At 40.8% G+C, this 27297-nt stretch overlaps 3 protein-coding genes across 4 annotated transcripts; 1 reads left to right on the top strand and 2 right to left on the bottom strand.

The window, feature by feature from the left end:
- On the top strand, positions 1–18311 carry LOC306926983 (mitochondrial adenyl nucleotide antiporter SLC25A24-like). The gene is made up of 10 exons (XM_079506546.1): positions 1–593; positions 1712–1838; positions 2053–2140; positions 5639–5750; positions 10202–10360; positions 11889–12041; positions 12733–12840; positions 14265–14432; positions 14864–15014; positions 17586–18311. Exons 1-10 carry the CDS (start codon positions 417–419, stop codon positions 17765–17767), a joined length of 1425 nt encoding a protein of 474 aa, XP_079362672.1. The 5' UTR covers positions 1–416; the 3' UTR covers positions 17768–18311.
- Positions 18312–20002: 1691 nt separating this feature from the next.
- LOC306926989 (transmembrane protein 69-like) lies at positions 20003–22082 on the bottom strand. Of its 2 annotated transcripts, none has more exons than XM_079506556.1 (3): positions 21979–22082; positions 21216–21265; positions 20003–21061 (listed from the first exon to the last, which is right to left on the bottom strand). In XM_079506556.1, exons 2-3 carry the CDS (start codon positions 21258–21260, stop codon positions 20228–20230), a joined length of 879 nt encoding a protein of 292 aa, XP_079362682.1. In that variant the 5' UTR covers positions 21261–21265; positions 21979–22082; the 3' UTR covers positions 20003–20227. The 2 variants fall into 2 exon arrangements, with proteins under 2 accessions (XP_079362682.1, XP_079362681.1); XM_079506555.1 differs by having other exon boundaries at positions 21974–22078.
- Positions 22083–22469: 387 nt separating this feature from the next.
- LOC306926997 (transmembrane 4 L6 family member 4-like) lies at positions 22470–26964 on the bottom strand. The gene is made up of 4 exons (XM_079506567.1): positions 26884–26964; positions 24303–24448; positions 23473–23653; positions 22470–23144 (listed from the first exon to the last, which is right to left on the bottom strand). Exons 2-4 carry the CDS (start codon positions 24446–24448, stop codon positions 23127–23129), a joined length of 345 nt encoding a protein of 114 aa, XP_079362693.1. The 5' UTR covers positions 26884–26964; the 3' UTR covers positions 22470–23126.
- Positions 26965–27297: the final 333 nt, after the last annotated feature.

Here is a 27297-nt window from a genome sequence, read left to right as displayed (position 1 = left end):
CTATTTATCCTATCCCAAAGGGTGTGTCTAAAAGAGGAGGTCGGTTGAGGCAAACTGCGTCTCCCCACCCTATGCTCTCCACCCACTGCGCTGCAAACTGCTACCTCATCCGGATACGTCCGTGGTCCGTCCAATAGCTTTACATCGTATCGTTTTATTGTTTGATGATCTACTACTCTCATAGCCTCGGTCCCAGGCTCACTTAACTGCTACTCTCAAGGATTTGCGACTTTTGAAAGCGGAACCACGTTGCGAAAATCCTTTTTGAAAAGACGTATGATTTAAACCAGAAGTAGATACAAACAAAACATAGCAACAGACATCGGACAGCTTCCACTTCCAGTTTGTACTCTTGATTTCACAGCCTTTTCCATTTCGTTTGTGTGCGTGGAAGATTCGCTACATCATCCGTAACAATGTATCAGGCCGTGAGGAAGTTCGTGTTTACTGATTGTTACTGTGCAGCTGACGCGTCAACATACGATGATCTATTTGCAAAGTTAGACACCAATAAAGATGGAAAAGTGGATGTCGCAGAACTCAGGGCGGGCCTTACTGCAATGGGGATCCAATTTGGGAAAGGCGCAGTTCAGGTACAGTGGAAGAAAGGCCTACTGTATGTGGGTCCCAAAAGCTACTGAAAAACATGTTACCACTTACCACAGTCATCTAGACTACTGTAAAATAATTGCGGTAAAAACAAGAGAAGAGACACTTACACTACTACTAGGCTAGTTTGATGGATATTATTGGCTTTTAGCCTAGCACAGCATTGTTCAGTTCACCCATTATGTTTTTGATTGATTCTTGTTTGAGGATGTTTTTCCAATAAATCCTAGCGCCTAGCCTATAGTGTCATTTGTAAATGTTATAAACATTTCCAGAAAGGAATGATAGGCTACACATTGTGAGTTTGTGACACTCGCAACGTACGTGTCAAATGTTAAAACCAGGTTATTTTTAATTGTTTGAGGATGTTTTTCAACAAATCCTAGCCTTCTGTGTGTCATTCATTTGTAAATGCTAATGAATAATGTCAGAATAAGGAATGATACCTCTAGGCTACGTTGACACTCACAGCGTGTCTGTCAAAGTTCAAACCAAAAAGGTGAGGTTTTATTGTGGGCATGTGGGGTGCGACTTAAAGGGATGGCCACACCTTGCAGATCAAATATTATACATTCCTTGAAGGAATGTATAATATTAGATTTTTCCTTGTAAGTTCTATATTAACAACTAAGCCACTAATTATTTTGGAAATCGATAAATAATCTTCACGTTTTAAATGATGCAACTGAGCTCTATTGGGCACAGCTAAACAGAAGCTTTCTGTATCCAAGCAACTATCTGATAGTGATAAGATAAAGCATAACATACAGTACGTTTCAGATTACCTTGACAAGAGCTGGTGCTGAACATCACTTTAATTGTTTCTGATTATTAATATAATTTTTATCTAGACCATCCATCTACCCAGTCCCAGTTAAGGGGGGAAAACAGTAGGGGGCAGGATAATGCAGCTACAAAAAGATTTTATCAGACTGCTCATCTTGCCACAACAAAATACAAGGCAACACTTGCCTCCCACAGAAAAATGTATTGGCTAATCACAAGCTTGTACATGTATGCCTACATTCCACAATATTATATTAGTAAAGTAACTAAGGATGTTGGATTCTTGACATTTTGTTTTGTTTCATTTACATCTCAGAAAATCGTGTCCTCTGGAGACCAAAACAAAGATGAAGGACTTGACTTTAATGAGTTCTGCAACTGGCTGAAAGAACAGGAGAAGAAATTGAAACTGACTTTCAAGAGCTTGGATAAAAATAATGACGGTATGGTGTGATTGTCTTCACTTGCTTGTTTTATCTACTTACCGGTACTAGATCTAATACACATTTAGAATATTAAATACTTAGTCAAGCTGAAATTTGGATTCAGACAATAACATTGTATTGTTATTTTTCGCCTCTCAGCTAGCAGCCAGGTAAACAACAGGTCACATACAGGTTATAACAATTGTCAAAATCCGATGTTTCTTTTCAACAGGACGAATAGACTACCAGGAGATCAAGCAGTCACTGGCTGATCTGGGAATGAACATAACCAAAGAAGAGGCTGAGAAGATTCTTCAAAGGTATATTTTGTACCTGTCTTTAGTTAATGAATGCTTGCAGGCATGGAACTTGTTTTTGGGGTTCTTCTTCAGCCCATCTATTTCCCTGGAGATTGATTTCTGACACTGGGACCCAAGTTCATTCAAATCAAAGGTGAATGGTAAAATCCGGTGTCCATTTACCCATTTGTAACTTCAAGAGTGTATATTGAGAATGTAAATGGACCCTGGCCGATCTATTACTATCAGAGTTAAAGTGACACTGTTACTGTGTATTCTTGTATACCAGTATATGTACATGTGTGGACCCTGATCGAGATCCGGTTTTGGTGCTGAGATAGTGTAAGAGAATGAGGTTCTACGTCTACGGTTTTGATATGTTTATTGACTATGTTTACATGTACAGGAAAAAGCACATAGTTATACATCACCATCAAAAGGATAAATGCAAGAAAGCCAATGGCTTAGACTTAACCCATTAAAACCGGGAAAGCATCTTTGTCATTTTAGATTTCTGCGTTGGCTATTAAAAAATGGCAGATAATCCATTTTTGAAAAGATCTTAAATTTTTTGAGAACTACTGATTTAGAAGGCATTTGTAGAATTGGCCTCAGGTCTTAATGGGGTAAGATGTGAGAGGTGGGACTGGTGTCAATTCCCTGCAGAGGGACAGATAACACAGACACACTGGGGCTGGGACGGGTATGAAGACGCATGATAAAGAGTTCAGTTAACATATAAAATGCCTAGAGGGACTGTATCCAAGACTGTATCCAAGTGTATAGTATTTTGTTTTTCTTTTTCCTTCATCTTCTTATCTTGATATAGAAAATTGTATGCATATTCTATATGGTAACAAGACAACTCACCCCTTTTGCCACTTTTGGTGAGTTGTCCTGACAACTCACCCCTAAACGTGAAGACATCTCACCCCTGCTTTTCCAGGGGTGAGATGTCTTCACTTTCCGGGGTGAGATGTCTTCACTTTTGGCCACTTTCGGGGTGAGATGTCTTCACGTTTAGGGGTGAGTTGTCAGGACAACTCACCAAAAGTCTGACTGAATATGTAGCCTTTGAGCTATACTTTACTGAATATTTCACAAGAATATAACACAAGAGTCAAATGTACGGTCAAATGTAATGTAGTTTATTTAAATATAGAAACATTGTAAACAAAGTTCAAACAGCAGTTTGTACAAAAAAATATAGAAAAAAGTTAAGTATAGAAAAAATGTAAACTAAAAAATATAGTAAAAAGTTGAAAATCTAAAAACATCAGTTTGCTACAAAAACACTAAAAAGTTGTCATATCTACAAAAACACTGTTTCAGTGATAGAAGAAAAAAGTTGTGCTGTGTGCAGTGCAGTGTGCAGTGTGCTGTCCCATTTTGGTCAAAAGTTGTGCTAAAGTTGTGCTGTGTGCAGTGCAGTGTGCAGTGTGCTGTCCCATTTTGGTCAAAAGTTGTGCTGTGTGCAGTGCAGTGCAGTGTGCTCATCTCCACACTGGGGCATTCACTTCAGAAGCAATTGTTAGCATGTCCATGATGGTCAGATCGTTCCTTTCCAAGTCCTTCCACAACTGGGCCAGATTGCAGACTGTGATTGATTGATCATGCGTCCGTTGTGCGTCTAATTAGCAACTTTGTACAGCCGTGAGACTCTGCCTTTGAAGCGCAAACATTATCCACAAACGACCCCCCCCCCTCAATGCTGCATAGAGAGAGAGAGAGAGACACTCTACTCCTTACAAGTGTTCCACCGGATTTTACTGTTAAATAAATAAATAATTAGCCGTGACTGCGCACGTCTGTAGGAACCGATAGTTAGATCCGAAATTGAATTATGCCTACTGTAATGGGTGCCACGGAAAGTACAGACAACTCACCCCGCAATGTCAGAAAGTACGGACAGCTCACCCCGGAAAGTGAAGACATCTCACCGGGGTGAGATGTCTTCACTTTCCGGGGTGAGCTGTCCGTACTTTCTCGCCCAACTCGCCCCAGCGGAAAGTACAGACAACTCACCCCGACATGTCAAAAAGTGAAGACAACTCACCGGGGTGAGATGTCCGGTATTCCTTTATGTGCAGGCACTGTGGTCCTTGCAGCAGATCTTGACCATTATTATAGTTGTCTTGTCTAAAACCGTGTGTTCTCATAGGAGATGAGCACAATGAAGAGTCTTATTCAGTTTCTGTTTTAGGGCATGTGGACTGCCCTGTATCATTTACATAAATGAATTAATACAACACCATACTGTTGTATTTAGAGAAGAAAACTTCCACAAACTATCTAGATGTATTACCCCCCTAAAATGGACATGAACAGCTTTAGAATGACCTCTTTGACATCACCATGAGTTATGTTAAATAGGTACATAACATGCAAGGCTCATAAGCAAAACATGGTTCATGTCGTAAAGTTAATTTGCATAAACAAAGCCTTGCCATAATGTGCTGTAGATGTGCCAGGACCAGGAGAAACATGGTGGGAGGAACTGGAAAGAGCAGTAGTAGTCCATTATAGGAGTATGACTATGACTCACGCATAAGGATTCTGTAGAAAACCACAGGGGGGCAATTAAGGACTGACATGGCGGGAAGTTCCCACTTGAAACGAAAGTCATAAATCCATTATTTTTTTCATGAGGACAGTGTTGTGGAAATAACCAAGAGATTCGCTTGAAAATTTAATTGTGTTAGTTGTTTTTTCATTTACATTTTTCATTGTTATTGTGAAGCAGTTTATAGGCGAACTATGATAAGCTAGGCTTTCTCTAAATGGATATCGGGATCTTTATCATTTTCATCAATAAGAACAAAACTACTAAACAAAAACAATGTTTGAGATTTGCTGAACAATTATAGATTACCATACGATCTACAATGCAACTTTCACAAGTTGCCATTTTGTGGTTTTACACAGACGAGATGCTAGTCAGTGCAACGAGCATTCTGAAGACGAGCACCACCGGCCACTAGTGACGGAGATTTCACTCTGACAGTTGACATTTTCCAAGTGGAAATAATGAGGGAAAAGGACTGCAGAAGCAGACAACCCGCAACACTCCAAATTAGAAGAGTATAGTATACTCTTATAGGTGCAAGGCTCAAAAATACAATATTGAAAGGAGATGCCAGCACACAATAAAGGTCCTTTTCACATGGTTTATTACCTCTGACGAGACAAGACGTGTTTCGGCCAGATGGGCCTTCCTCAAGGTTGTCACAATGCGAAAGTGGGCTATGGAGGGAATATAGGCTATGGGGAAGGATATAGAGAGGCAACAACATATGTACAGTATTTGTTCCTGTCTGTGTGCATCTGTCTTTGAATAAAATAACTCAACAATGGAGGGGTGGTCTTTCATAAAACTTGGTAGGAATGATCAGTAGTAGTAGTAGTACTTTTTCAGGTGGTATGTACACTAACTGTGTACTGAATTGTCCCATGTCACTGTGCTCTCCTTTACTGTTCTGTCCTATTCGCTAATCTCATTTTTATATTATTGATCCACAGTATTGATGTAGACGGCACCATGACTGTGGACTGGAATGAATGGCGGGAACATTTCCTGTTCAACCCTGCCACCAATCTACAGGAGATCATCCGCTTTTGGAAAAAATCTACAGTGAGTATAAAAACCAAGCATGTTTATTTGTTTACAGTTCCAAGGTTTTGTAGCTGTAATAACAATACAATGTGTTATTGAAAGGTTATTAAATGCTAAGGAACACTATTCACGACATGAGAAAACACTTTGTCTAAAATAATTTATGAAGAAAGACAATAGGGTAGGAGAGTAGAATTAAATGTAATTGTTGTAAAGCCCTAACCCCTTTTGCCAGTAGGTTTGTTCCAGGCTTCATCTCCTCATTAGATGGAGATACAACTGGGAATACGTTATGACTGTAATACAGCTGTCGGGTGTTTTAATGAAGGCTTTCACATTCCCATAGATGGACATTGGTCAAACGTCTAACCTTTTGTCCCCCCCAAATAGTCTTGATCTGAAAAGATGTACTGTATTTATACGACTTGGCAGAGAATGTAATTTTGTTTTCCAGGGTCAAGGTGGAGAAAACACATTACCGGTATTTTGTTATACAGAACTAATCTGTATTATTTAAATCATATCAAATACAATACATAGTTTGGATGTATCTCCAAAACATCTGACATGCGCTGTCCCTCTGATGTACTCGTTCTGATCCTATCCATCCTTGTTACTCCCAGAGAGAACCTCAACATTTTAGTCTCTGCTACCTCCAGCTCTGCTTCCTGTCTGTTCCTCAGTGCAACTGTTTCTAAACCATACAACATACTGTAGCTGGTCTCACCACCGTCTTGTACACCTTCCCTTTCATTCTTCCTGATACTTTCTATCACACATCACACCTGACACTTTTCTTCACCCATTCCAACCTGCTTGCACTCGTTTCTTCATCTCTTTTCCACACATTGCTCTGAAATGTTCAAAGTCAAAGTCATACGATTTGTCACACACGTTACCGCAGTGAAATTTGTTCTCCGCATTTGACCCATCTCTTGGAGCGGTGAGCCGCAGCCAAGGAGCGGTGAGCTGCAGCCGTGTCGCACTCGGGAATCATTTGATTAGTTGATTTGACCCCCCAATCCAACCCTTTGTTGACCCTAAGTATTAAAGAGTAAAGTCTTAAAAAGAGTGGCCGCACACACTGATAGCCAAAGTGCCGATTAGAGTAGGAACCAACGTTTCGGCAGGTACAACTGCCTTCTTCAGGGTATATGAAGGCAGTTGTACCTGCCGAAACGTTGGCTATCAGTGTGTGCGACCACTCTTTTGTCTTTTTAAGACTCTTTAGATGTTTCTGCTGTGAGCTGGCACCACTACTAAGACTGGTGTGCGTTTAGCATCCTCCTGTACAGTGTTAGACCCTAAGTATTAAACCATAAAAACATTAAATGCATAGATAGTGATACAGTACCATTACCATATCTTATTGACAACATTGCTGGATGATTTAAACGGCATAGTGGGCATACCTTATTACCATGCACCTATTCTACTAAAGAGAAAGTTGTGAATGAATGTTTTGATGTAGACTAGGACTTGTGGACTTGTGCATTACAGTACATTGTCTGTGTCAGTGGATCAAGTTAATTTAATTCCAGTTCCAGAGGCAAGGGAGGAACAGCGGAAGTGAGGATTAAACAAGAGGGTGATGAAAGTGTTTGTGTGCTCACGCATGTTGTATGTGTCTGCAGAAAGAGAACGGTGCTGCACTGACTGAATGCTCATCAAGTTATATTATAGAACTAATGTGTACCGGTATGTGTGATGGGGATAAAGTCAAGCAGAAGGAGAATTGAAAGTCAAGATACTTAAGCTTCTCTTTACAAACATCAGTGCATGAAATGAAGGACAAAGTGCTTCTTGCAGCACAGCTTGACATTATTTTTGTCTCCACTTCAACCTTCTTCTAAAAACAGGTGTTCTCATAGGAGATTAGCACAATGAAGAGTAATGTTGAACATGTCCTTTTCCTGTACAAGGCAATTTAAATTCACGTGGTACACCTTAGGTTTTCAATAAATTAACCAGGAATACAGTAATTTTCAGAATTGGCAGTGTTGTTGGTACTAATGAAACCAAGTGAATGAATTGGTCATTGTGCTATGGGTACACGGTCAGCACCAATCAATGGGTAATCTCTGACGTTTGCAAGTTCTGGCCCAACTATAGAGGTTAAGTTAACCTGTGCCTGCTAAGCTATCCTCAGATAAGCTATTTCAGACTGTCCTAGGTGGGGATTAGTGCGTCAGTGTCCTGTGACAGGACAGGGGATGAGTGAGTCTGAGATGAGAGAGTTGTTCACTGACTGGACAGCAGTGAGGTAGCCTATAGTTGAGTGGGTTGATGCACTGGCGACCCTGGCATAGCGACAAGTTTGACAGTAGCGACATTGGCAGTGCCATCTCTTCATCTCTACCAGTAACGTTGCCTGCATCAAGTCTAGCCGATGGTAACTGCCAACTTGGAGTTCAGCATTATTTGCCCTCAGCCTGGCTAGAAATTACAGACGCGCGCAGACACTGAAGTTGAATAGCCACTGTATTATTTCACCTCTGCTTGAAAAGGACTTGTCTCAATCGGCGAACCAGGGGTGTATAGGAGAGAGTTTGTACTGAGGGGCTCTGTCACCCCGAGTCAGTGATTCCAAGGCTGCAGCAGATCCAATGGGTCTGCTGCAGCCACATCAACTGCACCACAGAGATTGGTTATTCATTGAATTTGATGATGAGGATGGGGAGTTCTATGAGGTGGAGGTGGTACAGGTAGGTTCAGTCTTCTCTTATTCAGCCGTTGTCAACTGACAACTGGTAATTCAGACTTGGCTCAATGAGCAAGGTTTTGAGGCACTGCTGCAGATGGGTAATAAAAAAAAAAAGCATAGATCAAGTTGTTTAAATTCCCTTTGAGCCTACAGTTTGCTTTCTGGATGTTTAGCTTCATTAGCTGACATGAATCCCTACCCTTATTGAAGACATTACCCAAGATGACTTGACATATACCTAATTGAAACTAACCCTATAACAGTCAGTAGCAGCATGTTACAAATACATTTCCTTAATTGGCGCTCGACAAGATTACTGTAAAATTCTGTTGCAAGAGACGGTAACAAGACTGTATAGGGTCTATTACAGTAGGTATTCAATAATACCCAGTTTGCCAAAGTTCCATGAAGTCCTTTGCACAGTAGTGTGTATTAGCCAGCTGTCAGGCTATATTTAATTGTAGTGTTAATGTTTGTTGCGTGAGATCTTTGGATTAGGTGTGTCATGAATGGCCAAAGGATTAAAAAGGTGTCTGTACGTCCTGTGAATGTCACTCAAAGTAGGCTTCATTTTATATATAATTTCACATGTAGTGGGGCTGTTGCTGACATGTAATTTAAAAACTATAATTATAGATTATCTACCTTTTTTGCCATTTACAGATTGCAATAGTTTGCACATGGTGACCTATCTGCAATATGGATGCTTTAGAACAATTGGCATTTAGGCCTCTACTTTGTAAAAAGGTGAGGAGAAAAAAAGGTTTAATGAAGTAAGATATGGTTTCAAACTATGTCATTTTTCATTAATGATGCTGTGCATTTGATCATTTTAAAAGGCTCTACTGACACTGAAACACCAATCACAGCTCAGAGACTTTAGCAGTCAGCTGACCCTGCTATATCAATCAGCTTAGCAACATTATTACAACAGAGTATGTTAGCTAAGGTGATGATGCATTGTAGGCATTGTTCAAGATGTACATCACTGTGTAGCCCAATGTAAAAGGATGAATGAAAGCATTTCAACCAGTAGAGTAAGTTGAAGAAAAATATGTTTTCTTAAAATGTAGGCTAAAGCTCTCTAGTTAGCTTAGCACATCAATGTAAGAGTCCTGTCAATTAAATGACTTGGCCCACATTCAACACACTGGCTTTTTCCATAAAATAAACTTGTGAAAATAAGTAGTTATATGGCTAAATAAAATAAAACACAAGCTAAATGGATTACCCAGCTTTCTGTCTGTTTAGCGACCAAATGGTTAACATTGACGATACAGTAGTTGAGTAGTAATCAGCTACAGTACATCTCTTTCATTACAAATGACAGTAATTTATGACATACATATTAAACTCGAGTTCTCAAATCCTACCCGGAGGAGGAAAAAAAGTTGTTTTTGGCCCTTATCTCTGGAATGGATAGTCCAATCTGCTTAGTTTAAAGCCTGTTGGATGGTCAAAAGTTTGAGTTTGAGTATTACTGAACTATGTGATCAACATAAATAAGTGGAGCATATTACGTGTGGACTACACTTACTTTCAGTGAATGTGCATGCACTCTCTCTCTTATCTAAGGTCTATAGTATACCCCCTCAATGTAGCTTGTCATCACAGTGACATCCAACCCTCTAAGCTTCTGACAATGCAATATCTATTCATTTCACATTACAATGGCTAGTTGTACGGTATGTTTTATGTCTCCTTCAGTGGGGAGAAAAATATGTTTTGTGTAACCATCTATTCTTTGCTCCTCTGTTCTGTGTAGGTGCTTGATGTCGGCGACAGCCTGACCATCCCAGATGAGTTCACAGAAGAAGAGAAGATAACTGGTGTGTGGTGGAAGCAGCTGATGGCCGGGGCTTTAGCAGGGGGTGTGTCTCGCACAGGGACGGCCCCTCTGGACAGGATGAAAGTCTTCATGCAGGTGTGGCCAAATGTGCATGTTGTTATCACCATTGCTACTGTATAAGTAGCATTTAATTAGGTTTCATGAGCTACAGGTTTATTATTATCATGCTGTATTTTAGACCAACAAAGCATGCTACTGATGCAAACAACATATTCCATGTTCAGTAGCAAACTCACTGTTACATTTTTCACATTAATATGAAGCAAAATTACAGATGGACTTATTACTGACTGAATTCCTAGTATCACATGGTAAAGTTTCATCATGCATCTTATCATTACAAAACCTTTGCACTTTTGGACACTCCCAACAATGTGGGCATAGTCAACCGCCATTCAACAAGCCCTCCTGTGGGATGAATTTACTCTCTTGTCAAAAGAATATATTTTCAGAAAGGTTCTTAAATAGCATATCTGTAATTTCCACACAAACTCTCCGTCTCCAGCGTGGCCTGCTTAGACATTAATGTCAGTGTTCCAAAGATAGGGTCCCCCATATCATCAGTTATTCCTCCGCTAATCTCTCAAGAACAGATTCCGAGCTACACTACTGAATCTGTCGGCAGGGGCATTCAGAACGTGTATACATTGTTGTTGGTGGGAATTAAAACATAGGGCGGCTGTGGCTCAGGAGGTAGAGCAGGTCGTCCAATGATCCATGGGTCGGCGGTTCGAATCCCGGCTCCTCCTGTACATGTCGAAGTGTCCTTGGGCAAGACACTGAACCCCAAATTGCTCCCGATGTGCTGGTTGGTACCTTGCATGGCTTCCGCTGCAATCGGTGTATGAATGTGTGTGTGAATGGGTGAATGTAATGCACAATCTATGTAAAGCGCCTTGGATAAAGGCGCTATATAAATGCACCATTTACCATTTATAGGCGCCCTACCCGAAGAGGAGGGCCTAAGGCGGAGCAAACGGGCAACATCCTGCTATTCACATTCCCTTTAGAGCCGCCCCCAGAGGCAAATTCAAAGGAAAACAGGTTGCTGTTTTTTCCTCCTTTTTTGTCGATGGGTTCCCAGATTGTACCTCCACAAAGGAGGTAATGTTTTCACCTCCCATCTGTCCGTCTGTGTTTTGGGCCGATATATCAAGCAGTTAAGGACAGATTTGCACAAATCTCAGTGGAAACGTTGGTCCTGATGAGCCTAGGAAGAACTGACTAAACAACTGTATCTGTATTTAGCTCTTGTGAGTTGTGACCTGTCTCAAAAATGCATATAACCAACAGATTTACGTAACATCACAATACTTTGGAAAGAATATTTAGCGTGGATCCGAGGAGAAGTGATTAAGTAGTCACATGCATCATGAAGTTGTATTTTGGCACCGCTCCAAAGAGTGACGAATATATTAGCAGAAGGATGAATAAATTAGAAACCAAGTATATGTATACATGGTGCATATGGTATTCTGTGTTAGGTGGTGAACCATAACGGTTCTGACCTAGGTACAATCCATAAACATAACCATTCATGTAAGGAGGTTGTGCACAACGTTGTCATGAGACCCATGCATTTCAATTGAATCTTTTACTGCAGGTGCATTCCTCCAAGACCAACAAAATCAGCCTAGTTGGGGGTTTCAAGCACATGTTAAAAGAAGGCGGCACTGCGTCTCTGTGGAGGGGTAATGGTGTGAATGTCCTGAAGATTGCCCCCGAGACGGCCATCAAGTTCATGGCCTATGAACAGGTAAAGACTCCCGTGTCCATTTTATTTCCTCTAAGCTGGTAACTGTGTACATCTGCTATTTTATTTCTCAGTAAGGTCCTACTAGGCTCAGTGTCTAATTACACAATTCAGTTAAGGTTGCAGGAGAAGTCAGTGATGCTACGATTTGATTTGTATCGCGGAGCAACTTTAACACAGAGGCCAACATACCCATTGATGTATCAATTAGATTAGATTAGATGTCTTTATTATCCACAAGGGATCTTTTTTGCTCAGGTCAATGCATACATTCAGGACAATACATAAATATACAAATACAATAAAACACCCAGAAAAGTACTAGTAAAATAATTCTAAATTTAAAAGCTATTTAATTGGCTTAAATGGTTTTGCCTCATATTTTGTCCATGTCTCGTTTGATGAAATTGTATTTCAACTCACTTCCCCAATACTGGGTAGTGGTACTTTATTTATTGATGATTTATATAATTTGATGAATAGTCTCATGTATGTGGACTGGCCATTTGAAAAAGCAAACGAACAAAACTAGCCTCCTTAACATTAATACATTCATGTTTATACATGCTGTACACATAAGGAGCATTCATGGATTTGTTCTCCATCACCATGAAATGGCGTAGCTATAAGATAAGACTGAATGGGCTGTAATTCAGATTATTCATGCCATGTTGTTTAACTGTGTTGTCGGCAGTATAAGAAGATGTTGACCAGTGAGGGGGGAAAGATTCAGACCCACGAGAGGTTCATCGCCGGTTCACTGGCTGGAGCCTCAGCGCAAACTGCCATCTACCCCATGGAGGTGAGAGAAAGGGAGTCTTTGGAGTGTAAAGTGTTTTTTGTGCCTGACTCTGGTCGTAACGCATCCAAGCATGAAGTTGGGACTGGTGTCATTGTTTGAGCTGCATCTGTCAAAAGCTAGTTATGCTCCTCCTACTGTAGTATGCTCCTCTCACAGAAATCCTGTACTGTCTTATACGTGGAGAACTAATAGGATATCAGACAGACTATCCTCTGTGTGTAGTGTGCCCGGGGACGCAGCCTCCAATTTGGGATTGAACTTGGCAAATGACAGTCGGAACAATGTGGGCATTGAAAAGGTGGACAAACCCCCCCAGAGGGAGAAATCAGGAGCGTTGGCTGCTACAACGAGAAATGTTCCATATTTATAATTTTAACACTTTGGCCCCATATGGGCTTAACGAGGAGTTTGGTATCAAACCATTCCTGTAAATAGTTCTAATCTAGTATTGGTCTTGTCTTTTTAATTCTTTTTTTAAGTACGTTATTACATAGAACTGACATATGCATGTGTAGGCTACTCTCTGGCTCAGGGAGCTGTTTCTACACTTAGGTCGGGTTGTGCATATGGGTTCTTGATACTTGTATATTTGTGTGATGATTTCTTCCCCTGGTGGCCACATAGGGATACTAATGGCTTCTTTATTTGTTCTGACTGTCATTGCCAAGTTCAATCTCAAATTGGGGCTGTGTCCCCGAGTGTGTTCACTTAGCGTTGATTGGTATCTGCCCACTTTGCTACCTTTATATACCTGTCTTATGCGCTACTATTTCAGCATACCTGATGAAGGCCACAGAGGCTGAAACGTTTTATATATCTTTTCCGCTCTGGTAAATAACGTTTTTGAGGAGCTTTTAAAACGGTGTACAGACTTACTCCTCCTCCTGCAGTTTATTACTTTGTTCGATCATGTGTGCATGCACCTCCTGACCACTACTGTTGAACAGCACACCATCTTGCATCTTTTAGCGAATGGCAATAGACTAACAATATCCAGCACAACAATAGAATCACTTAAATGCAAATGTAACAATTATAAGGGTGAGAATATTGAAACCAACCTCCATTATTTAGTCTCCATAATGGACTGGCAAGTGGTTTGCCAGTCCATTTATTAATTTATTTTTATTTATTTATTTATTTAACAGGGACAATGTACATTAATCAACACGTCATTTTTCAAATCCATGTAAATGGGCCAGTGTTAGCCATAGGCTAAATTTCATCTGTAGTCCCTGAGCAGGCTCTTCCATGCCTGCATGGAACCAGAATGCATAATTTATACACCATCGTATGCTGATATCGTGCACCGAAAAGATAGATCTTCTATTTTCAGCACACGACACCATTGTACATCCAAGTATAAATCCGGCTGAAGAACTACAGTAGAAATACTCAGTGATGATGATCTTTTGTCTATGCAGGTGATGAAAACCAGGCTGACTCTGGGGAAGACTGGACAGTACACTGGAATGTTTGACTGTGGAAAGAAAATCCTCAAGAAAGAAGGCGTGAAGGCATTCTACAAAGGCTACATTCCAAATATTATAGGCATTATTCCATATGCTGGGATAGATCTGGCAGTGTATGAGGTACACAATGTCTAAGGATACTACATTATAAAATATATGACAAGTAGTTAGACTGTATTGTGTGCGTACTCACAGCCAGAAAAAACATAGCCTTGTCTTTTCTTTTTTTTTTTAAACATCTGTTTATGATTTTTGGCATACAAGCATTTCAAGAATGTTTAACCAGTAAGTTACAGATTGGAAAACAAATAGCAGAAACATACAAACAAACAAAACAAGAGACTTGTCTTAACATTAATACATTCATGTTTATAAATTCATTGATATAGTAGTTACACTATATATTGTGTAAACACACGCATGCACGTGCGCACACCTACACATGTATTATAGTTTTGATTTCTCCAACTGATTCTGTATATATGGCTTGCAACTACTATAACTTGGGCATAATCTGATTTCCCAAAATTCTTTCTGCCTACCATCTCTAGAGCTTAAAAAATGCCTGGCTGTCCCGCTATGCCAAAGACACATGCAACCCTGGGATTATGGTGCTGCTGGCCTGTGGTACCATCTCCAGCACTTGTGGCCAACTGGCCAGCTACCCTCTCGCTCTGATCCGCACCAGGATGCAAGCTGCAGGTAAGACATCCACCACAGGCTGATACCTTGGGGTTCTTTCTATGCGGTTTACAATTTGAATGGTCTGTCATATTGGATTATAAGTAAAAGGTACAACATTAAAGGTGCTTTGTTATTTTTTTGTTTACATTTTTTGTTAAAATGTTAAAGCTCTATATTCTGATGGTAATTATTTATTTCTAACTCGAGAACTGTTCGCCCCACCGACTTCAAATTGGACACACGCGTTCCACCACAGGGACTGCAGTTCCCGGCTTTGAGTCGGTCGGACCAAAAGGCCTCTGTCCAGCCTCTGGACAGGGCCCAAATTAGCCAATTAATCACACCTGATCACCCCTATATCACCATATATGGAGCTGGCCTGTTCTGACATCACAATGTGGTTCTGACATCTGCATAGACTCCATATTTGGGCATGCCTGTGAAGAACTCCATATATGGCCATAAAAGGGACGCAGACATTATAACTGGGTGGAGCATGCATTTCTAACTTGCATCGTTCCAAGTAGGCCAGGCACTGCTCTAGTTGTTAATAGTTTCTCTTTCGCTATAATGCCATCCTGATAAACGCACTATTGTGCTGTTCCAAAGTGTCTCTCCAAGTTTCCTTTCTTTTGAATAGTGATGCTTGTTACATTTAAGGCAATGCACTTCGAATGGGACATAGTGGAAAGAAATGTCTTCCACATTTTATCTAACTTTGTCATTTTCTAATGATGTTGATTTGTGAACTACACTAGTTTTAAAAACAATGCTTTGCATTGGGAGTTTCAAGCGAGTGCAACAGACTAGGCAGCTCTATCTCCGTTTCATAAAATACATTTTCAGGTGGGTTGCAAATTTCAGCCAATCAGGAGAGAGAACCCAACAAAGAATGTTTCAGCTTAAATGTTATAGTTCCAATTCTGTTTTCTTTTCTCTTGTTCTATGCTGTATGGGTTCTCTCTTCTAGTGGATAAAATTGGTCTTCCGATCTGGAAATATATTTTCTGTTAAAGTGTTGGAGAAACACGGAGAACCCCGTTATTGAACAATCTATACCAGGGTTCCCCAATAGGTGGCCTGCGGAGCGCCCCCTTGTGGCCCCTGGAAGGTCCGAGATATAAATGGCATTAAATGGGGGTCAGTAGCCTATGCATGTCAAACTGGGCATCCTTTTCAAATGGGGTCTTGCCCTGAAAATGAATTTTCAGGGCAAGACCTTGTGCGTGCGGACTCGGCCCCCAGCCTGGTACCCTAGTCAAAATATGGCCCTTGAGGAAAATGAATTGGGTAACCTTGCTGTATGGGTTCTCTCTTCTAGTGGATAAAATTGGTCTTCCGATCTGGAAATATATTTTCTGTTAAAGTGTTGGAGAAACACGGAGAACCCCGTTATTGAACAATCTATACCAGGGTTCCCCAATAGGTGGCCCGCGGAGCGCCCCCTTGTGGCCCCTGGAAGGTCCCAGATATAAATGGCATTAAATGGGGGTCAGTAGCATATGCATGTCAAACTGGGCATCCTTTTCAAATGGGGTCTTGCCCTGAAAATGAATTTTCAGGGCAAGACCTCGTGCGTGCGGACTCTGCCCCCAGCCTGGTACCCTAGTCAAAATATGGCCCTTGAGGAAAGTTAATTGGGTAACCCTGATCTATACTATAGTCCGGCAGCCGAGGTGGACGGGTGGGAAATTTGGTATAGTCTTTTTTTATTGGCCTAAAATATTGTCTATATACATACATCCATGAATCCACTTGCTGACCGGCTGGAAGTATTGGGATTCTTCTTTTATAGGGGTTTCTTGTGACCCTACCATTAACATCCTACTATGGCAGGCAAAAATGTCAAACTTTCCTTTTGCTTTAAGTAGCATGTGACCATTCCATTCCGAGCATTAGTTTTGCACAAAATACACATTTTGGGCACATTTGGGCAAGTGGCTATGGCTGCTTTTAGGCCTAGGAGTGTATTTTGTGCAAAACTAATGCTTGGAATGGATTTAGAATCATGAAAAACTAGTTTGACATGTCACATGCTACTTAAAGCAAAAGGAAAATTTGACATTTTTGCCAGCCATAGGATGTTAATGGTAGGGTCACAAGAAACCCCTATTAAAAAGATTGCCCAATACTAACAGCCGGTCAGCAAGTGGATTCGTGAATGTATGTGTATATAGACAATATTTTAGGCCAATAAAAAATACTATATACCACATTTCCCACTTTAAACAAAAGAAGCCTGTCTGCTGCCGGACTACTATAGTGTTTGTTCAATTCAGGGGTCTCCCTGTTTTTCCATAGCAATGTTTATTTATTTGATATGGACATCACATTGCACAATTGTACAATTTGTAGATGCATTGCTTACACTGTAAGCCTTGGTGTATTATCGCGAGTGCTAGTTTTCAACACCTGTGTTATTTAAAAAAATATATCAATTACACAAAGTTGAATTCACTGTGACAGTAAGTGGTGTGGGACAAAAGTACTTCAATTGCATATATTTTAATTTAATGAGTCTGAATTTACCTCAGATCTGGACAGTTTGTCGTGTATGTTCATTAACCTTTTGACTCCTTACCTTCTCAGCATCTATTGAGGGCTCAGAGCAAGTGAACATGACCACGATGGTGAAGAAGATTGTAGAAAAGGAGGGGTTCTTTGGACTCTACCGCGGCATCCTGCCCAACTTCATGAAGGTCATACCAGCGGTCAGCATTAGCTATGTGGTGTATGAAAACATGAGATCTAGCCTGGGCATTCAAAAGTAAGAGGCAGAGTAATCCATGATGACTGTGCAAGTGGCCATATTCACATGGCACCTACTTTGCTCAGTCTGTCAACGGATGGGGAACAAGCCACAAGCAAACAGATCCCTCCTCCCTACATCTGATATCCAGTTTACTTCACAGGAAACAGCCAACGTCAAGATGTTAAATGTCTGATTTCCCTCCAGATCTATACAGTCTACCAAAGATATTCATAAACGGGGTCCTAGTAATTAACTCCCTATGGGAGTTGTTTCATATATTCATAGATCTACATCTGAAGAAAGTGCAATATTGTATTCACACTTTGAATGTCATCATGTTTAATGTGTAACAGAGAGGCCTGTGATCTTTCATGATTGGATTACACTTGAGTGCCGCCGGTTAAAAAGATGGGCTTCCTTTGTTGTGAAGAGAATTAGAAAATATTTTGCACTTTTCTTATGTGCCTTGAGATTTATGTTGTCAGATATCTGTGGACGTCCCCCACCATCCCATTTGCCTTTCGTTCCAAATTGTGTTCACTAAATATTTGTGTTTACATTAAAACAGTATTTTATTACAAGTGTGTGTGTGTGTGTGTATTATGTGATTTTACCTACCATTGCTCTGATATCGGTGTGTGCCTGTAAATGGTGTGACATACAGTAGACGCATCTTGCATTTTGTTACCTTTATTTTCCTCCTAGCATTACATTTCTAGTTAATGCAAATCAAGGAGAAAACAATTAGACTTCCATTTCCTTGTTTAGGGTTGGGTGTCTTAAGCATTTACTGGCAAACTTGTGATCGACTTGGCATTTTGTGTAGCTGGATTTTTATTTTGTTAGTGGTGCCCACTGCCCATCAGATGAGTGATACAGAAACTCGATACTGAATTGATGAAAGCTTGTTTTGCAACTGGAGACTTTAAAGTGCTTTTTTTTTATCCTGCTTGTGCTGTTACATTTATCAACAAATTGCTATTGATGCATGTTCTGACATAAAATAGGAAATTACATTGGAGCACTTAGTGTTGGGTCAGCTACATGTTGCTTAACTTGCCCATCAGAATGCCCAACACTGGTTTTAATTTATTCATTTTTTCCCAGTAAGAATTGAGGCTTGAATACCTGTACGTATAGTGGAGTAAGCAATCGCTCTATTAAAGTTAATTAATAGGCCTATAAGTATTGGGTATGATTCACTGTTTTGCAGTCTTGGGTCAGCTACATGTAGCTTAACTTGCCCAACACTGCAGATAACAATGCATTATAGCTAATAGGCCTATTTAATGAACTTAAATAGACCTATTGCTTACTCCACTATACACCTGCAGGTATTCAAGCCTCAAATCTGACGGCCACGCTACACCAGGCTTTTCGCGCACAAAACGCGCGCGTTTGTGCGTTGAATTTAGGTCGTCCTATTTTAAAAAACGTGGGCCGCGCGTTTACCCTAAACGCGCGGCCCGCGCGTGCGTTTTTTAAAATAGGACTGGACCTAAATTCAACACACAAACAGCCTGGTGTAGCGTGGCCGTTACTGGGGATAAAACATAAAATAAATAATTAAAACCAGTGTTGGGCAAGTTAAGCTACATGTAGCTGACCCAACACTTATTTGACTGATAATTATTCACTTAGATTGGTTTGTAAATGGTGCATTTATATAGCGCTTTTATCCAAAGCGCGTCATTTCAGATTTAGCATTGTTCAAATTGACGTGCACATTTCAGTAGCTACAAGATTGATTGATTACTTAACAGTTTGCAAAATAGTACAGTGCTATTGAATAACTACATTCTTTCTCCTTGGCTTCAGGCTTGCATCTCAGTCACTCAGAAACCCAAGTTTATAATGTGGGATGGGCCTATCCAAAATATTCTCCTGAATTCATCCTTTTCCTTACATGTAAAATGTTACCAGTAGTTAAACTTCACATTACTTTTGTTTTGTTACTCAAGAGAAGACAAAACTGGAATAATTACTGCTCAATTACATGTATATTGCAAAAAAGAAATGATAATAGCTTGATTTGAGTAGATCTCATATCCTGTGATGTATTCATCATGTACAAGCTTATGTTGAAGCTCTATCTCACGATAGGCAGTTAACACCGTAAGCACTGATTACTCCTATTAAGATCTTATGTAATGCCTGTTCTTGTCCTATTAAAAGAACCGTTGTCACGTATGACAAGGATGTGCTCAGTTACAATACTAGATGTTCAGGCCAATAAAATCGAGAAGCCAGGGGGGAAAAGAAGGATAATTGTTTATATTGTATTAATCAGGGTTTCTTGTTCTAATTCAGATTCCATGGCAGATTCAATGGCACCAACTTCACATTTCCAGTTCATTTATATGATGTGGGAGAAATAGTTTGTCAAATATCTTCAACTGGAGTCTGACAGTCAACCGCAAAGTTCACACCCTTTCACCCTTATAAAAATGTACATTTCGAAGAGCACAAATGGCCTAATTCAGAAAATAGTCTTCTCTGGGTAAATTCCACTCAGTAGAAGTGTGCTAATCAGGGAGAAAGAAGCCACAATGGTAAGTATGGAGTGCAATGCTTTGAACCAACTGGGGTACGTTGGCAGCAGAGAGAGGTCGTAGTGTAAGCTAATTCCAAGTCCCATGATTACGGTGATGATTGCTGGACTGATACTGTCACTGAGCAGCATAGCCACCCAGGCCAGCAGTGGAGGAACCACGCTATTGGCCAAGTTAATCCAATCAGGTTTCGCTGGGCTGCCCTCTGGAAGCGCAAATCCCCAGCGTGCTCCGCCCAGGAAGGAAAGGATGGACGCTCCATACGCTACCTGTGCGTAAGCCAACTGCGGGAGGTAGATCTCCGTCGAGGCCATTATTAGAGGAGCGGCGATGAAGGGGATGAGCCCAGCGAGCCCCAGATACATTGCTGGTTTGGGGCTCTTCCAGATGTCCCTCATGTCATAACGCAGAAGATCAAGCTCTCTGGGCGGAGGCTCTGGCTGCTGCCGTTTCTTCCACCACACTGCGGAAGTGTGGAAAGGCTGTGTCCTCACTGAACCAGGAGCAGCATGAGTCTGGATGCTCTGGAAGGGTGAAGGCCTCACTGAACCAGGAGCAGCACGAGTCTGGATGCTCTGGAAGGGTGAAGGCCTCAATAAACTGATAAGAGCCAAACTATGAGTCTTTAAACCAGCATCATTAATCCTAGAGGGAAGTTTGGCTGATGAAGCCCAACAGAGCGCCAGGGAACTAGATACACCATCAGGAATTCTTTCCAAGGCAGGTATCCAGGACATTTGTTGAGGACTGGCCCTCCATACCTAAACACACACACACACACACACACACACACTTAATTAATGACTTGACAGGTAACATCTTTACAAAAGATATTCTGAAAATGTACATTTTGTTGCCTAAGATTAAACATGCCCTAGAATGATCCAAGCATTTAACTGAGCTAAACACACGTACCTTGGGAGCAGTCAAAGCATTTCTTCTAACTATAGCAGAAAGCATTTTATCTGTGGAAACAGGTAAACACGTACATGTCACATTCAGGGGTTGACACTAAGGTCTCAGAGGCACTTGCCCGTCGGGCAAGTACAGGTCATGTTCTTCTAACTTCTACTTGCCCAAAGGTCATGCCCACTCCAGTAGCCTCGGAAACCCAGACGTTTAAGTAAATCATCCATTATAAAATGACAGGCAACATTTTAATTGCAGTTTAATTTAACAGTGTTTTTATTTTACTTAAAAAAACTTCATACCTCAGTGTGTATGCCATTGCCAATTACATAACTACTACTAGCTATGTATGGGTTCACATCACACTTTTACATTTTAAGTGTAGCAACAGTGAAAACAGCATATTATAGGTAAACAGTGCTCTTATTATACATTATACAGACCAAAAGACGTGTGTGTGTGTGTGTGTGTGTGTATGCATCCCATCTCAAATACCACAGTATAATTCCCAAGCATATTTTATCCTAGCCCTGGTCCAGTGCGTTAGCGAGTCTCTCTAACGCACCGGACCAGGGCAACTCTTATCCGGCAAGGATCCCATATATGATATATCTATGTTGTTTTATCTAGAAGCAACAAAGAAGGAGAAATATTTGCAACTTCAAGTCAGTGCTGCAGCACTGAAGAGACGGACTCGATCGGACGGAGATTACAGAAATAGTCTGCTAAAACAAACAAACACAAAGTGATATTCTGAATCTTACCTTACTTTCAAGTCACGTTGGACCACTCATAAAACGTGATCATTTGTAATTTTCTATTTTTCTTCAGGGTCAACCTGAAGCTAGGATACCGTCTGTAACTGTAAACGTGTACGCAATGAATGTCATCCGGGGCGGGCTCGGAACTTTAATCTTGAAGGAACGTTCCACATAGAGCCCCAATTCCTTTAGCAGTATAATACCACTGCTGTACTATGTTACAATTTACAAACTGGTAATACAGTAAGTATTATCAATCAAACATGTAGTTTATTTTGTAGCTACTGCTACTCATAGTGAATAGTGAATAGTGACATAGTGAATCATGGACTTGTTAATGCGCATATCGCTTTGCTACTGTAAAGTGTAAACAACACAGCATACGACACACGTCTCAAATCAAAGTTACATTTTATTTAGAGTTGAGTAGACTTGGACATGCAAATGAACACGTACCTTCAGATCTTTCTCCAAAAACAGTTTTACTTGTTTGCTTTAAATGAAAATGATAAGAGATACTGTAATAGTTTACTTGGCTGTTTGTTTGGCACTGTCTGTGAGTCAGTGAATCTATTGTAAATATTGAGCAAAATGCATTCAACGAACTGTTGTGAATACTACTGGTGTAGTATCCACAAATGTCCACGAGGGGGCAGTAATGCAACACTAGTACATACTAACTTGGGCGGTCAGACCTTATAGGCCTATAACTCTGGCCTGGGTCAGACTCAAGAGATGCTCGGCCATAGCCGTCTTCACAAATGTGATGAGATGATCACATTTGGGCAAGTGGCTATGGCCGAATTTAGCACAAGGGGTGTTTTTCATGCAAAAATAATGCTTGGAATGGGTTCAGAATCAGAATAACCCATAGTTTGTCACATGCTAGTGCTACTTAAAGCCTAATTCAATTACCCCAAACCAGACCATATCATTAAATATACAATGTCAGATACAGTGAATTGATGTGTACAATCTAAAATTGTATTACTGCATACATATGAGAAAACATATAAATCTTTGCTAACTGCAACAGACATATTTGGACAGAAGAGATGCAGGAGGAATAAGTCCCATCTTCTAATTAACTTCAGGATAAATGGAAGACGAAATGTACAGTAGCTCCAGCCTTCCAACATGTGGTAGAAGGAATTGCTCAGGCTGCATCAGGACTCTAAAAGACACAAAATATGGACAGCTTTGAAAAATTACTTTCAAAATAGAAGTGATAACCGGCTATTTTCACAGAAAACAAATCCAAGGGTGTCATTGGATTATTTTAAGTGCATTTCTGGATTACTTTACATCCCAAATGTATTAAAAATCAAGTGATAGATCATATTTAAATTTTCTTAATTATGTGTCACTATCTTCACTGATATTAAACACAGCCATCATTCAACATCATTCAAGGTGTGCCAAATACATTTTGTCATGATAAAAATAAAACCAAATCAACCTAAGCTTGGACATAATTTAAAGTAAATCTAAATTATACTGACCCCTGCACCGCAGCAGTCCCCACACAGGGCTCCCAGCAGGCCGTTTATCACCTGGACGGCACATAGCACCATCTGGCTCAAACCCATGACCAGCAGTACGGCGAACAAAGACAGATGCCAGGACACCACACCAACTGGTTCGACACACTTTGACCAAATGATGTGGTCAGATAGGTAGTTACTGGAAAAAGAGAGCAAGAAGACAGGATGGTTGGTGTTTCCCAACACAACAGCAACTATACACCAACATACTTATTGTTTGTCTTTAAATGTCTCGATGAATTGAATACACAGGACCTCAATGCAATTTGTACTTTTTTGGGTTATCCTTTTAGCACCTTTTGTATACATATGTACCACTGTACCCTTTTTTGCAAACTATTAATAAAGTATTCAATCAATCAATCAATTCTTATTAACAATGTAAAGGGGAGGCCCGGGTCGGCCTAGCAGTCCAGGCACCCAGGCTGGTAATCCAGCCTGACAGTGTGTCGCAGGTTCGAGTCCCGATCCCGACGACATTTGCTGCATGTCTTCCCCCCCATCTATCTCCCTGTTTCCTGTATATCTATCAATAAAGGCAAAAAGCCCCAAAAATATCTTAAACAATGTAAAGGGGAAATCAAATACAGATTTGAAAGGAGTTTTCTGACCCCCGTAGAGGTAGAGGAAATTAGCTCAGGTGGATCTGATGAGAGTGTCTTGCTCAGAGGCACTTTGACACAAAGTGGGTGGGCCAAGGATCTAACCAGCGAAATACCGATTCCCAGATGGCCTCTCTACGGACTCAGCTACGGCTGCTCTCACAAAAAAAAGAAAAAAGCTCTCACCTGTCAACGAAAGGGTAGATCCAGTCATCGTGAGTGGTAGCATTAATGTTACACTTTGGTCCCTTGTTGATAGCCACGGCAGATATTATGACAGAGTAACCTGCCCCCAAAACACCCACACCTGCAAACAGTATGGAGCTCAGCATCTGGAGACAGAGACCAGCAGGGAAGTGGGTGGAATGGAAAGAACGGTAAAACACAAGAACAGAGAGCAAGGTTGAGAAAGTGACAGAGAGGAACACACAGATGAGGATCGAGGAAGAAACGGGAAGAAGATAACTTTTACTCATGAAAGTCAGTCAATTAAACAATCCTGCATTTGAACTCTTGAAGGACAAAAAAAAACAAGCCCAAAATGTCATATTTTACCAGCTGCACACACACACAGTCACACACACACACACACACACACACACACACACACACACACACACACTAGTGGGTTGTTGCTGGCTGCATGCTATCCCATTGGCTGAAAGGTCGGCTAGAGGCAAAAAGTGTCTGGTTGCCTAGAGACGAGGCAGCTAATCAGGACGATAGGTAGTCAATACAGCAGCCATTGAGAAGGATAGGTCGAGTGGGCGTGAAAGCCAAGCAGAGAGAACATAGAGACACACGGGGACTACAAATTTCACGCCCCCAAATGAGACAGCGTCCCCACTGCTGGTCCGTTGGCATGGATACTGCAGGCCAGCCCATAGAAGTCCATTGAAATTCAACTGTAGTTAGCCTACTTTTAAAATAATATGAAATGAACTGAAGACTATATTGATTTGAATAAAAATATGTTTCCAAATGTATGAAGTGTCTTTGTCAACATATATTGTTGTTTTCTCAATAGAGGATGTATTTCACATTTAATTTACCACTTGAATGAGTTACCCATAATGTTAACGGAGAAGAGGGGAGACAGCAGACAGAGAACCTGTCGCTTTTACGGGACGTCACTGCCTTTACGAGGCTACGAGCGCCGACTTTGAAGAGTGGAATTCTCAATATACATCCCGATCCCGACTGACTTTGTTATTCTGAACATGTCACGGGCTTACTATATATGTTCTACCTACCACGGAGCTCCGACGGTGTGTTTTACCGGTGTCAACTTGTTGTATAATTAACTTTGCTGAATAGTTGCATGGGAAAATAACCCAGCTAAATGGAGGAGTGACATCCTGACATTTTCAACTACCTAGTGAATTCTCCAGATGAGTATTAATAATAGTCTTGCAAGAAGCTGTTTAGTTCATTTTCAACAAATACATAGCATATAAAACGAAATACAACAAATATATCTGGGTATTGAAAACCTCAAGGGATGCAACCGTGACGTATATACTGTGCGACCACTTTGACTTGAGATTTACAATGCTAGCACTTTTCACAAACTGATGGAGTATATTATAGTACATTGTAGGGTGTATATTGAGATGGCAGGTATGTGACATTGAAAAGGACAAATCAAACATATGGGACACTTTATTAGAACACAAAGAAAATCGCTATAGCCTCAGTAATGAACCAGTGAAATTAGGGTATTTCATGATGCCTCTCATAGGGATTGCATTGGCAGCTGCAGTACACAGTTGAAACGGACCAGAAGTGGGGCCGCTGTCTCATTTGGGGGCGTGAAATTTGTAGTCCCCGTGTGTCTCTATAGACCAGCTGTGCTTACACAGCAGCTGGTAAAAAAGTTGTTTTTGGGGATGTGCTGAGATTATTTTGGCGATACCAACTCAGAGTGAGTGTAACTGAAAGACAGAGATGTCAGAGGGGACACAGACTAGAGCCACTAAGATGGTGTGTGTGTGTGTGTGTGTGTGTGTGTGTGTGTGTGTGTGTGTGTGTGTGTGTGTGTGTGTGTGTGTGTGTGTGTGAGTGAGAGAGAGAGAGAGAGAGTGTAACTGCTGCTATTAAAATGCTTACTTTAAAAGGACTAAAATACAACAATTCATGGTCATAAGTTCATAAAGCATAATTCATAATAATTTCATGATGCATACAATAAATATGTGGTTCATAATTGATTTCATATGAGGTTAAGAATGTAAACATGATGTGATGATAACTTTGAGGCAGAACCAAGTTCCCTGTCTGTCAGTAGCAACCACCATGTTTGATTGACTGATTGATGCATGATTGCCTGGCATTGCAGGCAGGTGGTACAAACTTTGTCTCACTCACTCGGACACTGGTCTGCATGAAGGAAGCAGCAGCACACTTGCAGTTTAGTGTGTCACAAACTGTTAAAGTAAGAAAGACGTCTGAAGCCAAAGCAGACTGTCAAAGGACATTATAAGAACTTTAAGCAACTCAAGATTCAAGAACCTCTTTTCACAACAAGCGGCCAACGAGGTATTTTAGATTAGTCTTTGATGTTGTTGTATGTGACACGTTCACCTGCGCATCGCGCATTTCTACATGTTTGGTATTTTCATTTGTTTAATCAATATTATGTATTATGATGCACTTTGTTGATTGATTTATGTGTATTTTTGTGTGAACATAGTTCTCACGGCATGGATGGAACAACTGAGGGATGAGAAGAATGCCCGAAATAAATGCCCGTTTATAAAGAACCGACCTGTGTCGTCAATGTTGGGAGAAGAGCTACAGTGAGAACTCGACTGCTCAACGCGGGTAGGAGAGACGCCAACTCGACTGCTCAACGCGGGTAGGAGAGACGACAACCTCCGCGGGTGACAACGCAAGAGGATCCAGCCTTCAGATACGCAAAGCCCACAAAGTAGGTGTCGGCAACTCGGCATAGCCAGTGCAAAGCAACGGCGATAGACTGTGTCGAAAGAGCAACGTTTCGAGTGACAGCCAAGAAGTTCCCTACCACAATCCTCAAGTTAAAGGTGGTGTGGGAAGCGGTTAAACTTGGAAATTGCAACAAGGACTCAGATCTATTAACCTTGCATATTGAGCTTAGCCTACACGTTTTTGGGATCTTTCTAATGAGCTGGTATTTGCAGTTGTTACATTGCTGCATAGT

This window comes from Electrona antarctica (genome assembly GCF_951216825.1).
Source record: "Electrona antarctica genome assembly, chromosome: 7".
In the NCBI taxonomy this organism is placed as follows: domain Eukaryota; kingdom Metazoa; phylum Chordata; class Actinopteri; order Myctophiformes; family Myctophidae; genus Electrona; species Electrona antarctica.
Note: the sequence above shows the minus strand (reverse complement) of the source record. Positions and strands in the feature narration are given on the sequence as shown.